The sequence below is a fragment of the Aquarana catesbeiana genome, linkage group LG01 (genome assembly GCF_042186555.1).
Source record: "Aquarana catesbeiana isolate 2022-GZ linkage group LG01, ASM4218655v1, whole genome shotgun sequence".
Lineage (NCBI taxonomy): Eukaryota > Metazoa > Chordata > Amphibia > Anura > Ranidae > Aquarana > Aquarana catesbeiana.
In genome coordinates, this window is record NC_133324.1 from 595806691 (window position 1) to 595823116 (window position 16426).

Genomic DNA, 16426 nt, shown 5'->3' on the forward strand with positions numbered 1-16426 from the left:
CGACAGGGTAGAGGTTGGGTGGAATAACTGGTGGTGAGTAACTTTTAAGGCCTGGCTAGTGGCTCAGGACTTGAAATGTTGTGCCCTGGAATACCCTAAAAGTGTTAGGATCTTAGGCTAACCACTCATTACTATCTGATTCTACAATTTTCTTTCTATCCACAACTATAAAGTACAAGAACCTGACTAGATAATGATTCAATAGACAGTATACAGTAGGTAGTACCTTATGTTTCCAAAGCTGTTGTAAATCTAAAGGATAGTATAGTCAGATTGTAAATTGTATGGGGATCTTTTGTTTTTATTAGCTAAGAGTTAGCTGATCTTCTGTATTCTGTACACCAGGTATCTGAATGGAGATTTAGACCAGTGGAAGTTAGAATGTTAATCCAAATTCCCCAGCTGTGTTATCCTTGACTCAAAAAAATCATATGCAAGGTTCCAAAAGCTTCAAGTGCTCTTTCTCACTGGTGGTTGGGGGAGGTAAAAACATGTTGCTGAACCATGATTTTAAAACCCCCTTAGCCACCCTAACATAATAGGGTGATACGGCTGTACGCACGCCATTGCCACAATCCTTTGCTTCTTGGCTTTGCCAATTTTAACTCGACCTTAAATTTTAAATCCACCTTATTTCCACATAAGAACACAATCCAGCCCTGACATCTTCAAATTAGTCTGTCTCCTTGATTACTTTCCACCCCTCATCTCTCTAGGAGAATTTTTGCTCTAAATGACTACCTTTACGCTTGGGTGCACCAACCACAACAACGGTTACTTCCATCCATGATCACCTCATATTCACTAGTTTTGCCTACAAGTATATCATGATAGTTGTGTATGTTTGTTCTGAATGTTAATCGCGCTCAGTTTGCCCTGATCGAACTCTCGGTCAGATTAAATTTGAGACCATTTTGCTTGTCTCCCCCCTCCTGCCATCACACACAGGATAAGCCCTCCCTGGAGGCACATGAGCAAGATAGGACAGAGTGAGTAGATCAGCACTCTTGGGGAATAACAACGGGGGGAGACTGCCAGATGTAGCTAGTCTCCCTGAAGACAGTGGTGTGCTTAAGCCTTCTTTCTTCCCTGAGAGATCTCCTGAGAGTCAGACAGGTTGGCTGGTGAAGAGTCAGCCGGGTGGGCTGGTGAAGAGTCAGTCGGGAGGACTGGTGTGAGAGTTAGCCTGGAGATCTAATGAAAAGGGCAGCTACAGCCAGGTGAGTTGGCAGTGCCTGATGAGGTGGTGCTAGGATCAGTGGCCCCAGAGGAGAAGTTCCAAGCTGTTTCACTACAATTTTTGCTACACAACAAGGGGCTACGAGTTCCTGTCAGTAAAGGACTATTGCTAAAGTCTGACTGGGAGCCTCTCAGACTATCCTACAGTGATTTAGCTGAAGCGAGCAAGTGTGTGCAGGAGGCAAGTGAAGGAGACTGCATATAGGAAAATGTCCCTGAAGTTTTGCTCAAGTCACATGGGCAACCCATAACCTCCCATCCCTATCCAAGTTATTAACCCTCTAATAAAAAAACAAAAACAAATTCACAGACTGTTTTTTTGACTCTGCTGTGATGTGAAGATTTGGTGAGCCTGGCTGTGCAGGAGTGGGGGGATCCAAGTTCATCTGGATTACCTAGGGGGGTGTTCTATATTAGTATAGATTTACAGATGCAGTAACTTAAATTACACAATGCACACAATGCAGGAATGAAGCTTTTATACTCTGCTTCTTTTAGATTTTCATACCCCAAATGATCCAACTGCCTGCATGGGTGAACATCATTGTTAACATGTGCTATGCAAACAGAGATCTAAGTAATTTTTTTAACCATGAAAAGGGCACTTTAACTTGTACAGCTACTGTAATTTAATATAATAGTATTGTATGAAAACAATATTGCATATTGGTAATTAAATTAAGCAACATAAAAACTATATACCCATTCATTATTTATATCTGTAGCCCTTACTTAAGTCTAGTCAACTTTGACTTTCTTTGAATAAAGAAAATGTTTGATTTTCTTTATTCAGTAGCATATCGGGTCCTTACTCCTTTCCAGTAGATTATTTGATTGCAGCTTTAGATCGCATCAGCAGATTGACAGGTTTGTGCTCTTCGTGGGCTGTCCAGAAAACAGGGATGGTAACCCCATTTAAGGCTAGTGATAGCATGAATATCTAAATCTGAATATGTACCTAACATTAAAATACTCAACAATGGCTAGGAAAAATGTGTAGTTAGTCAATAGACCTGAAAGATGACTTAATTTACATTGCTTTGGAATACCATTGTTTTCATTTCTTTTAAAACATAATCACTACCTTTAAAAGGTTAACATGCCACATGACATCATTGTGGTTTCTGGGCCAGTGTCCAAAACACTCCATAACTGTGCAGTGTTACATATATTTTTTGAAGAGAAAAAAGCATGTTTAGTTTCTTGGATGTCGTATCTGCATGTACTCATGGGAGTCATTAAATATCAGCTAAAAACTTCCATTGTAACAATAACTACAGCTGCTAATGGATCAGGCCCAAAATGTATTGGCCTGAGAAAACATGATAGAAATTTCTCATTGGAAAACCGTTTTCTTTATTGCATTGTCCCTATTGAACACATTTAAAATGTTCAGGTTTTTTTTTTTTTTTTAGAAAAATGATTTCTACCAAGTATACTTAAGCAATCAGGTATTCTGTAATGAATTGCATATTGACAATATGGATGGTGTTTCCTGGGATTCTGGACAATTGCAGGGCTATAAAAGTTCTTATACACACTAATACTATAAGTAAGCCATTAAAAATGAACATTGAGCACTCCAATGATGAAGACAAGTGGTTTGAGCCTCAAAGCCCAATGCCAGCCCCAAGTTTTCCTAGTTTTATATAGAGACAGAGTGGTGATTACATAGAATTTCTGTTTCATCGTCATTGCTGACCTGCTAGAGAGATTTCTGCACAGGTATTGTCCAGATTATACTGTAACATTAATTTACCAAAGGGATAAAGTCTGTTCACTTAGCAAACTGAATCTTCATGTTTACTGGGCTTAGTAAATACAATGAAGCTGTGTTCATTATAATCAACTAATCATGCTCTTGCACATGTTTGGATATTTAAAGAAGAATTCCGGGTATGGATATGTTGTACATAGTTACGTACATTGGTCCAGCTTGGAATATCTTTGAAATTCCTCTTTATGGTGAAAACATTGACCCTATTTATGATCATTCACAAGGTAAATATACACTTTTCAAATTCAAATGAGCAGCTTTTACTTCTTTAGTAAAATCAACCCTTCTGTACATCAGGGCATGCCTATATCACTAGAGAAAGAAGTAAGGGAAAAAACTCTTCAACAGCCATCCAAAACCAGCAAAAAGAATGTTTACTTGACTTGGACTTTGAAGTTTCTCTGTACCAATGGAGGCACCAAACGATTTTACATACACATCACTTTTATTACCTACACTGCCAAAAATGCTCCATTCAAGCGTAGTGACATGGAGATCATCAGGAAGAATCAGTGGGGGAAACAGGAAATTGACACTCCTGGAAATTTTGATCGCAGAAGAAACTTCAGGAGAAGATCTTAAATGTGAGCAATGGGAGAGGTGGTTTTGCTGGGACATTTATTTAAAGTGGGACTTAACTCATGCACTTAAAACCTAAGATGTGTGGGCTTTTGGTACTTGAATGACATGCATTAGGTGAAAGTTATAAATGGAAATGCCTCCATCGTTAATAGAGGCATGGCATGAAATACATAATATAGATATCAAATGGTATGGTTAAAGTCTAGAAGTTTTGTTTGCTTATATTTTGCCTTCCCTGGTTTCTCCATTCCACCTCCTCAATATGACAATGAATTTTGTAAATGAAACCTTTCTGTTTTCACTTTATTTTAAAACCAGTGGCCCCATCGCTCTTTGTAATGCAAACAGATCGTGAATGGTTGCAGGATCCTGTATTTAGGTTCCTGAAAACACCACAGCACCATGCCTCAGTGCTCCTCTCCAAAACTCTCAGCCCTGATGCTAGCAGTGGGCTGTCTCTTGGGAGAAGTTACAGTATTTAAATATCAAAATGCCTTGATGGTGGATGCTGTTTTTGCATGAAAACCTCCCTACCTAATTTCCACACGTGATGCTGAGCCTCCATGTAAGGCCTTACCTAGGTTGGAGTCTATGGCGCAGGGATGTACGCTCACCCTTGCAAATACACACAGCCCACAGTAAGAGATAAGCCACCTGGGCTGTAAATCTGTGCACGGGGGCTTGACAGGAATTTGCCAAAGGATAGTCACAGTAAAGCTGTAGTCAGGGATTCCAGAAGTCAGAATAAACGATAAGCAGAGCCAGGGTCAGAAGCCGGAGTCAGTCTTGGAACGCTGTAACTAGAACACTGAACCACTGGAATACTGGAACCTTAGGCAAAACAGGAGACAATGAACTGCCCAAGCCCTGAGAGTGAGGCAGTTTTTTATACCCAGCTGATTAGGTAACTTACCTCAGCTGATCCAGGAGTGACAGGTACTGATTGCAAGGAAAAATCCAGAGAAAAGCCCTTAGTACTTCCTACAGAACTAGGCTTGGCTGGAAAGCAGGCAGAATTAAGAACTGAGGAGTGGCTCAGAGGCAAAGATAACAGGAGCACTACACAGCTAGTCATGAATTCAATACCTCCTTGAGCCACTTGGGGCGTAACCATGTCTGACCATCTGCAGGGCACGGTAGGGACCGTGACACTCCACCACTGAAGTCCAGTTAATGAAAGAGTCAGGCAAGGAACAGTAAGGCTGGGTAGGAATGGGCTAGATAATGCTGATTATCCTCCAGCAGGTAAATGAGATAGGCTCAGACTTGCCGCAGGTCACAATGTGCAGTGAAATGAGTATAAGTATTTTCAGTACAGTAGAGCAGCCTGTACAACTGTGCAAAACTGAAGGTAAGGTTGGGGTTTCACTTTAATAGGCACAGTAGAAGCTGTCTTTTTGGAAACTGATCTTTTTACACATCAACCAGATTTCTATATGCAACACAGAGGATAAGAAAGATTCATATGTGTCAAGAGATGCCCCTCCACTCCCTTCCCATGTTGGAAAATTTCTCAAAGGTTTTTTACTTGGAACTGGCATGGGATTGGCAACCTATTAATTGGGTTATTGCATTGGGATGTTGAATTACAGTAAAACCTTGGTTTGAGAGTAACTTGGTTTGAGAGCTTTGCAAGACAAGCATTTTTTTAATACATTTTGACTTGATATGCAAGCGATGTCTTGATATACAAGTAGCGTCATGTCACAACTGAGTGTAAAAGAGAAGCACCTCTAATGCCGCGTACACACGATCGGACTTTCTGGCATACTTGGTCCGGCACACTTTCCGACGGACTTTGTCCGCCAGGTGCGCCGGACTTTAAAACGGACGGACTTGCCCACACACGACCGGACTTTCCGGCGGGCTAAATCCGCTCGTCTTTCCGACGGACTTTCGCCAGAGTTACGGTGGACTTTCAGAATGAACGGACTTGCCCACACATGGATGAGTCCGTTCATTTTGAACGTGACTCAGGTACGACGGGACGAGAAAAGGAAGTCAATCTTGCCGCTTTTATCGGCGAGATTGACACCTTGCGAGCCCCGTCGTGGGGCATACCAGGCCCTTAGGTCTGGTATGGGTTATAAAGGGAAGCCCCTACGCCGAAAAAACAGTGTGGGGTCCCCCCTAAAATCCATACCAGACCCTGATCCGAGCACGCAGCCCGGCCGGTCAGGAAAGGGGGTGGGGACGAGCGAGCGCCCCCCTCCTGAACCGTACCAGGCCGCATGCCCTCAACATGGGGGGTGCCTTGGGGGAGGGGGGCCCTGCGGGGCCCCCCCACCCCAAAGCACCTTGTCCCCATGTTGATGAGGACAAGGGCCTCTTCCCGAAAACCCTGGCCATTGGTTGTCGGGGTCTGTGGGCGGGGGGATAATCGGAATCTGGGAGCACCTTATAATAAGAGGGCCCCCAGATCCCGGCCCCCCACCCTATGTGAATGAGTATGGGGTACATGGTACCCCTACCCATTCACCTAGGGAAAAAGCGTCAATAATAAAACGCACTACACAAGTTTTTAAAATAATTTATTAAACAGCTCTGGGGGGGTCTTCCTCCGGCTTCGGGGGTCTTCTTCCGGATTCGGGGGTCTTCTTCCGGCTTCAGGGGTCCCTCCGGTTCCTCTTCTCCCGGCGTCCAGTTGGTTCTTCTCTGCTCTTCTTCTCCCGGTGTTCCAGTTCTTCGGCCGGCTCCTCCGCTGTCTTCAGGCCGCTCTTTTGCCAGCGGAGATCCGGACTTCTGGGCTTCTGGGCTTCTTGTCTTCTTCCCTCTTCTCTTCTCCAGATGTTGACACGACGGTCTCTCCAGCTGGACTGCTCTCTGAGGGCTCCGTTGTGACTTATATAGGCGGATACCCCGCCCCCTTATGATGTCACAGTCCCTGGGCATGCTGGGACTGTGACGTTTTAGGAGGCGTGGTCACCGGGTGATGTTTTATGGTTACACGACCTGGTCACATTGCTATAAACATTTTATATGGACTATAAACTAAAGGACCTATGAATAAATGGTTGTGGAATCAATCATATGAGTTTCCATTATTTCTTATGGGGAGATTTGCTTTGATATACAAGTGCTTTGGATTACATGCATGTTTCTGGAACGAATCATGCTCGCAATCCAAGGTTTAACTGTATTGCTTTTACTTAGTGGTACCTTACATCCTTAATGCTAAAGTTTATTTTACAGGAGCAATAATCTTACAGTAAACTTTTATTTTGCCCTTTTAGGGCAAAGCAGCAGGCTCTCTTAACAGCTGCCCTCCTTAGCAGCACATACTCACCTTCCCTTCACTCACCTGCTGCTCCATTTGGCTACTTCGGGTGAGGAGAAATACCCAGCACTTCTGGATATAGGGACCATGTTACTCAGTGTCCTTGCTTCAATTTGTCAGTGTTGGTGCTTGGTGAAAGGCTACTCCAGCGTTACATGGGGTGGGATTTCTTTTCAACTCTATGTGAACTCCAATTCACAATTCTGAGCATATGCAGGAACTCCTTTCCATGCAAAAATCAGCCAAATACAGCAGTGGTTTGAGAAATATAAAAGTAAGTATATGTAGATGGGAAGGGTGGCAGTTATGTGGACCTATTACCAGTGGCGGCCTATCCATTAGGGGCACCCGGGCACCTCCCCCTCTCTCCACTCCACCCCCCCATATGGTAATGGATAGATTCATGCATAGCACAAATCTATCCATGGCCTCTGCGGCCACCCCCTATTTATGCATCCTACCCCTTTCAGGGCACCGGGTGCATGAATTACGGCGGCAGGGTTTTTTTTAAGCACCTGATTAGAGCCAGAGGATCTAATAGGCTTCAAAATCGGGTGGGCTCGGGATGCAGAGAATGTGCTCCAATCCCACCCAGGTCTGTTACAATAGCAAATGAATAGTCGCTGTTGAAACACTGATCCTCACTCTGGCCAATCAGAAGTGGGTGTGAGACCCGTTTTCCGATGGCCGAAGAGAGAAGACTCCTGATTGGCCGCCAAGGAGGAGGGAGGAAATGGAAGCCGTCGTGATGACCTGGAGAACAAGAGGCTGCAGGAGAGCAGCAGGAAAATGAGAGGCCGCAGAGCAGGGGAAGCCAATGGTGATGGGGTAAGTGCAACTGACCGACCGAGCCAGGGGGGGTGACATACTGTTTGCTGCCCCCCCCAAAAAAAATTCCACCCGTAGCCACTGCCTATTGATTTGACCTGCATGGAAAAATACAAGTTAACTTTAAAGCCCAGCTTTTGATATTTTCTTTTTTTTTTTTGGAGATATTTCATAAGTTCCTTTTGTTATTGAAATCTACCTGAAAGTAAGGAGAAATATTTACATTTCGGATGCACATTACAATAAAATCCTGACAGAAAATCTAACACATTCCATACTCTACTAGAAACACTGTTTTTGTTGCTGTCTGATTTGACTTAAAGTGTAACTAAAGTCAAAACTTTTTGTTTTAGTTTTAGACAGAGTGAAAAGGAATTATGCCGCGTACACACGATCGGAATTTCTGTTAAAAAAAACTTGGATGGTTTTTCCGACGGAATTCCGCTCAAGCTTGCCTTGCATACACACGGTCACACAAAAGTTCTCTGAACATTCAACCATCAAGAACGCAGTGACGTACAACACTACGACGAGCCAAGAAAATGAAGTTCAATGCTTCCGAGCATGCGTCAAATTGTTTCGGAGCATGCGTTATTTTTTGCGCGTCCGAATTGCATACAGACAAACGCATTTTTGGATAGGAATTTTTCCCAAAAAATAGAGCACATGCTCTCAATCTTTTGCTGGCTGGAATTCCGCCAGCAAAAAACCAATGGAGCATACACACGGTCGCATTTTCCAACAAAAAGCTCTCATCTGAGTTTTGCTGGCGGCATTTCCGATCGCGTGAACGCGGCATTAGAACACTTGTCATTTTTTATTGCTGTCTGTGCCCCTGTTAGGGAGATGTATCCTCTTTATTTGTTCTGTTTACTGTTATCGTCATAAGTTAAATTTAAAAAAAGCCCAAATGGGTTGACATCAGAACACTAATAGAGTGGACATCTTCAAATGTGGACCCTGCAGACACACAAGGACTCCTTCACTTTGAAGGGATTTCCTCTAACTTCCTGTCTTGCCTTTAAAACAGGAAGTGAAGGGAAATATCCCCAATGGTACACAGATTGCAAAAAAATAAGTATAGTTATTAATATATAGATATAAAATAGATATTTGTTACAGTTTTAGAGTGTTATTATGAATTTGCCTAAACATACAGAAGTAAACTTTAATTATTAAAGGGAATTTTATTTCCTACTTTAAAAATAGAATAGGACACACTGGTTATTCCTGTTCAAGCACCCTTCAAAGATTTCCCCTCCACTTCCTGTTTGTTTGATATTTTCTCACTGACGAGATAAGTATGGTGTACATCATAGATTCAGCACATACAGTTGTGCTCATAAGTTTACATACCCTGGCGGAATTTATAATTTCTTGGCCATATTTCAGAGAATATGAATGATAAGACAAAAACTTTTCTTTCACTCATGGTTAGTGTTTGGCTGAAGCCATTTATTTTCAATTAACTGTGTTTACTCTCCTTAAATCATAATGACAACAGAAACTACCCAAATGTCCCTGATCAAAAGTTTACATACCCCAGTTCTTAATACCGTGTAATGCCCCCTTTAACATCAATGACAGCTTGAAGTCTTTTGTGGTATTTGTGGATGAGGCTCTTTATCTTCTCAGATGGTAAAGCTGCCCATTCCTCTTGGCAAAAATCCTCCAGTTCCTGTAAAATCTTGGGCTGTCTTGCATGAACTACACGTTGGAGATCTCCCCAGAGTGGCTCAATGATATTGAGGTCAGAAGACTGAGATAGCCACTCCAGAACCTTTACTTTATTCTGCTGTAGCCAATGACAGGTCGACTTGGCCTTGTGTTTTGGATCATTGTCATGATAGAATGTCCAATTACGTCCCATGCGCAGTTTCCTGGCTTATGAATGCAAATGTTCCTCCAGTTTTTTTTGATAACATACTGCATTCATCTTGTCATCAATTTTGACCAAATTTCCTGTGTCTTTGTAGTTTCTTCAAGTGTGATTATGCATCTTGAAAACCACACCACATGTTTTCAGAGAGTCCTGTATTTCATCTGAAGTTATTTGTGGGGTTTTCTTTGCATCCCAAACAATTTTCCTGGCATGTGTCGGCTGAAATTTTAGTTGGTCTACCTGACCGTGGTTTGGTTTCAACAGAACCCCTCATTTTCCATTTCTTGATTAGAGTTTGAACACTGCTGACTGGCATTCTCAATTCCTTGGATATCTTTTTATATCCCTTTACTGTTTTATACAGTTCAACTACCTTTTCCCGCAAATCGTTTGACAATTCTTTTGCTTACCCCATGACTCAGAATCCAGAAACGTCAGTGCAGCCCTGGATGAAAGAGGCAAGGGTCTGTTAGGAGTCCAGAAACTCATTGACCTTTTATACACACACACCAATTACAAGCAAGCAGATCACAAGTGATGATGGTTACCTTTGATAGCCATTCAAACCCCTTTGTGTCAACTTGTGTGCATGTTATCAGGCCAAAATCACCAGGGTATGTAAACTTTTGATCAAGGTAATTTGGATAGTTTCTGTTGTTATTATGATTTAAAAAGAGTAAACACAGTTGATTTATAATAAATGGCTTCAGCCAAACACTAACCATGAGTGAAAGAAATTTTTTTGTGTTATCATTCATATTCTCTGAAAAATGGCCAAGAAATCATAAATTCTGCCAGGGTATGTAAACTTATGAGCATAACTGTATATACCACAAATCACATATTCTTCAACAGTGTATTTCTATTTACACTACAAGATGGGCAATGCATTTTTTTAGATTTGGATAGAGATTAGAACCCCTGGCAGGTTTTTATTGCTGTCTCTGCCCCTCTTTGTGCTGTTGACTGTTATCACCAAGAGTAAAGGAAAATCCCAAATTTTTGTCCTCACAACAGGAAAGAGAGGAGAAATCTTTTATTTTTATATAATCTTTATTTTGTTTTACATTTTAAGCCATGCAAAACCGTGTACAGACAAAAGGGTAAGGGGAAAGGGAAGGCAAAATGCACCTCTAGAGCAAATACTGATATCGGTAGTGCCATAATACATTACACCATGTATGTAATTATTGCTTAGTACGAGCCCATCCCTGTCCTAGATCTTCGATCTAAGTGGACATTCCCCTCACACTTGGGGGAAGGAGAGGGGGCTCACTCAATAAATCAAAACAGATACCTTACAGCATCTTAGGCTCACATAAAGTAAAGTAGGAACATAGAAGACATGAAAAAATATATATACAAAAGCAAAAGAAAATAATATACAAGTACCGCTAAGACCTTTATAAATCGGCAAACACACCCGGTTCATCGGCTGGTATATCTACACTAGGAACATCAATTGCTAATTCTGCATCTGGTTCTGAACCTGATTCAGGGTCTGGTTTGCCTAGGACAAGTTGCCTGAAGGCAAGATCTGCCAAAGTTAACAAGGCAACATCTAGACTAGAGGAGACTAGGGCCTGTCCAGAGGTATGGCTACGCCATGAGGCCTAGATTGAGTCGAAGCGCCCACGAGTTCCCTTGCACTTGGCCACCCATTCCTCTGCTTCCATGATCTCCGTCACCTTCCCAAGCCAGTCCAACTCAGGACTCACGGGCTCGTCCAGTGAATTGGTATAAGGGACTTCACGGCATTGAGGAGGTGAGGGAGAGCACTGCGTTTATAGTGAGAGGGGGGGATGTGAAGCAGAAAGTGCTTTGATGGAAAAAGACACATAAATACCTAGACTATCCAATATGCGTCTGCAGACAGCAGACCAAAAAGTGTGGAACCAACGGACAGTCCACCAAATATGGAGGCGTGTTCCCCTCTGCCTGTATCCCCTCCAACACAACTCAGAGAGTGATGGGTAAAATCTAGCCAGGGAGGTGGGCACTCGGTACCACTGGGACAGCAACTTATAGTTATTTTCTTGTGTTTTAGAGTCTACTGAGCTAGAGTGTGTGAGAAGGTACAAGTGGCACAATTGTTCCTCAGTGAACTCACACCCGAGATCCTGCTCCCATTATTGTTAGTAATTTATAAAGAGTTGAGATCATATGTGTTCAAACTCTGTAAGGGTAGGAGGATAGGTGGCGCTGTGGGGAGACAAAATCAGTGAGTTGACGATATCTCCAAAAGTCAAAGGGGAAACTACTGTACCGCTCCCTGAGGGTTGCTAGTGAAATTAGGCTGTAACCCTCCAGGATCCGAGACAGGCTATGTAACGAGCCCCTTTCTCACTCGGTTCCACTCTCCCGACACTCCTCTGCAGCTATTGAATCAGATTGCAACGTCTGATGGTTCGGTCATCCAATGTTCCGGGATTAGAACTACAGCTATGTGCCATTCTAACCCAGTTGTGATAGCTCAGAACAAACACCAGGCAGGCTGTATGTAAGTTCAAACAGGAATCTCTTTTATTGCAAAATACGGGCTTTTATACACTAAAAGTGGAGGTGCAGACCTCCTGCTCATATTACTCTAACAATACAGCTGTAACCCAATTAACCTAATTAACATGAGCTAATTAACTAATCCCTTTAGACAGCCTGGATGACTCAGACATGACCGTTAGGCCAGACTGGCCGTCTTGTAGTTCAGAAAATCCAATCAACATTATCACAATCAACATAGACTCTTCTTCACACAATAGCAGAGTTAATTAACACAAATAACAATGGGGATCTAATGACTCTTAGATCCCACAGTAGACTTATTTACAATACACATTTTAGCAGACAATAGACAGACAGGTGTTGGAATTTACATCATCTAACAGTATCTGTCCCAGCATTATGAATCAGCCACTATTCCAATATGGCAAATCCAGGGTCCCCAGAGTCTGTGTGTCCTGGGGGACCAGGACCCGAATCCACAGTAATACCACCTCAAGGGTCCCCAGGCATACAGCTCACAAAGAGCACCGTTCCCCCAAATGCAAGGGCCCCCGATCGATCGGCAAGAGGCTAGCATAAGTCCCCTCCAAAAGTCTCTTTCCCGGCTAGGTCTGTCACAGGCTAATACCTTCATCAGTTATCCAGGGACCAAAAAAGGACAATTTCTCCTCAGGAGAAAACCACGGAAAGCCACCAACAGGCGCTAGTGGTGATGTTGGGGGGGTAGTGCTAGGGACCTATTTAGCCTGTCCCAAACTTTGAGGACATGCGTTGTTAATGGGAATACCCGATCTCATAAACCCCTATCGTTAGGAGGGACCCACGGTGCGTAGGAAGGGGAAATCTTTTAATGTGGACACTAGTTCTGATGACCCTGGTGACAACCATGGATTTTCTTTCCCTTTCTGTTTTGACTATGGGACAGGAAGCCAAGGTAAATCTCCACAATGGAACACGGATGGCAAAAGAAGGGTTATAAGTAACTCTTCCTTACTCTAACCAAAGTGAAAAAAAGTATTGCCTATTTCTATTTTTAGGGTCCATGATTAGCCACACTAGAGGATCTATTGACTATAATAAAGGAGTAAGTTGTATTAACTTGTATAAAGTAAGGAAACGCTGGTTTTATTGCACTATAGCATTTTGATTACAACTTGCTTTTAGCATTAACTTTGCATGGTAAGCTTAATGGAAATGTAATGAATCAAACCCAAAGACTGACCCATAATGCATGCTAGTCTAAGAAATTATATAAACACATTTAATTAGGAAAGTGTGAATCTCCCTGGGTTTGGTTCCTGAACAGTTTCACAAATTTTGTTCAAAGTTGGCAAACTTTCTGGTGAACCCCAAAGTCTATGGGGAGCAAACTTTGTTATAAAAGGGTGCTGTAAACTCATTCTTTTTTAGAAAGGGGGTTGGATTATTAATTCCTTTAAATTATTTGCCCAGCTGATCTTGGGCAAAGGCTATAAACTACATTATAGGTTCTTCCTTATTTTTGCTACAAACGTGGAAACTTTTGGGCCAGAAATTTGCGATTTACAAACTTTGCAAATCTAAGTAATTTACTGCAAATGCATGGTAGTATCTAACCTGTACCTTATCTACAATTATATTGTGATGCTGGTGTTAATTTGAGCTTTAGTTTTACCATACTTTATTATTTTGATACAGTGTCTGTTCCAGAGGTTATGAGATGTTGGAGTAGATTCCTTATGCTTGACCCGGATTCCAATGGAAATGTTAAAAGAACTCGATTTTTCATCAAGGATCCATATAGCGAAAAGGTACATGTACTTTTTAATCTAACCAGATTTGAAATCTGGGAGAATAAGCTACCTGAAATTGTGGGGTTGACTTATTAAGGGCAAACAGACTGTTTACTTTGCAGGGAAAGTTGCACTATGAAAGGAAATTTTCTCCAGAGCTTAGTGAATGAGGTGAAGCTCTGCTGATTCCCATCATTCAATCATATGCAAGAAAAAATATTGTTTTTTTATTTCCTTTGCTCTTGATTGGGTATTCTTTGCAAAGCAAACTTAACCACGTTCACTAGGCTCTTGAGAAAGTTATTTTGCAAAGTCCAGCTGCCCTTGGAAAATAAACAGCTTATTTGCCTTGAGTAACTCAATCCCATTGTTTTAGAAATGTATTCATTTTTGTATCCCTTTCAGCTCAAAGTATGAATATATAAATGACAATTCCAAAGTAAGAATTATTCTCAAAAAAAATAAATATTTTTCCAACACCATATTTAATATTACTGTAAGCAGTGAGCAAAGTTATGCCTGGTTAATAATTCTGATTCTTTTTGGCTGCACGTGAATTAAATTATGGCATAAAGGTATGATGTTTGCATAGCCAGTCAAGAATTAATTATACCTCCCAAATTATATTTCATATTCATTGTACATAAGCAAATAAAGTGTAAGACACGTTGTATACACATTCTATTTGTCCAACTAAAAAGAAGGAAATTGTGAGCTGTTGAAATCAATGTTTATATAAGAGACCTTTAACATATTTGTCTTGACCCTGGAAATCTATTCCCTTTCTACCTGGCTAAATAAAGATGTTGCTTTGATGGGGCAGTTAAACGCAAATCAGGAGATTGGTTTCATGGAGGAAATGTGAAACGTTACATCAGCAAGGTTGTCAAGTAGAATTTCCAAAAACAGCCCAACAAAGCAAAAACACTCTACAAAGTAGACCCACAAATCAAAATTAATAAAAGGCAGCAAATACATTTGCGGCCATTGCTGTGTGTTTATTTAACCGCTTGCCGACCGCCGCATGTACATTTACATTGGCAGAATGGCACGGCTGCGCAAATGGGCGTACCTGTACATCCCTTTGAATTTGCCTCCGTGCCCGTGATCGTCTCGCGGAAAGGCAGAACGGGGAGATGCATTCCCCGTTCTGCCTTGTGACAGGACAGAGATCTACTACTCCCTGTCATCGGGAGCAGTGATCACTGTCGTGTCACTTGTAGCCCATCCTCCCCACAGTTAGAATCACTCCCTAGGACACACTTAACCACTTCATCGCCCCCTAAAGCTCTATTTGTGGGAAAAAAAGAACGTCAATTTTGTTTAGGTACAGCATCGAACGACCGCGCAATTGTCAGTTAAAGCGATGCAGTGCCAAAACGCAAAAAATGGCCCGGTCATTCAGCAGCCAAATCTTCTGGGGCTGAACTGGTTAAAACGATATAGCACCCAAACTTAAAAATGTCATATATTGCAGCTTACCAAATATTAGATGTGGTGGCTGTATTAGTTTTCTTTTTTTTTTTTGTATTTTTCCTTCTGTTTTCACCTGGTGATCTGGCCAGCAACACACCTCCTGTTTTAGTGAACCACAACTCTGGAGGAACTTGAAGAGGAGGCACAGCAAACAGCAGTCTGGGAGAAAGGGAGCGTTAAGTGTGTTAGCAGATATAGATACCCTAAAAAATTGAAACCAAAGTCCAGCTCACACTTTATAATCAGGTACAGCAAAAAGTTTTTTTTTTCCTTTTGGGGTAAAGGTTTTGCATGAATAAATAAAAGCTGATCATTTTAACCACCCCTTTCAGTGTTAAGTGGTTTGTCTCATCCATGTAAAATGATATAATCTGCTTGTTTGTGCTGTGAAAAGAAACAGACTTGCTGGCTGGATTATCAGGTGAAAATAGAAGAAAGAACGCCTAAAAAAGAAAATGAATAGAGCCATCACATCTAAAAATTGATAAGCTGCAATATAATAAATGTTTGCTTTTGGGTTTAATACGGCTTTAAAGTGGTTGTAAACCCCATTTATGAAATCTGACCTGGGCACATATATCTGTAGTGTTTACTTATAACTTTCCAAAGCTCTAAGTGCCATGTCTTTCTGCTGCTCCATTCCTCATTTATCAACAGAGTCACTTCTGACAAGTTCTCTGACAAACGAGTTAACAGCAGCTGAACATTTGTGTCAGGGAGGGTGCTTAGAGGTAGAGAAGCTGAGAGCTTGTCTATTCATAGTACAGCTCTGCATGTTCCTTGGTTTCTCTGCCTATTTAGAGGGGGGGGTGTGCCTTTTCTCCAATCAGCACTCACACAGTGCATGCCAAGACTACACTCCCACAGCTGAAAGAGGAAACAACATTTGTAACATGATCTGCACTTTCTAAAGAATATAGAAAGGGCAAGACAGCAGATATACATGTAAAACTTATGTAGGGAGATTTGTTTTATCCCTGTGTATAATATGAGGCTGTTCACTTCACTTCACTGGGTAAATGAGAAGGTTTACATCCACTTTAATCTAATCTCAGAAACAAACATTTAATATATTGCAGAGCAATTGTCCT

The 16426-nt window shown here is 41.7% G+C and overlaps 1 protein-coding gene across 2 annotated transcripts in view; it reads left to right on the plus strand.

Annotated features, from left to right (window-relative positions):
* Window positions 1–16426, plus strand: part of LOC141107581 (uncharacterized) — a 337458-nt gene that overhangs the window by 122202 nt on the left and 198830 nt on the right. For both annotated transcript variants that reach the window (XM_073598426.1, XM_073598433.1), the window contains one exon: window positions 13765–13877. In XM_073598426.1, the coding sequence (XP_073454527.1) occupies window positions 13765–13877 (113 nt within the window). The remainder of the gene's footprint in view (window positions 1–13764; window positions 13878–16426) is intronic.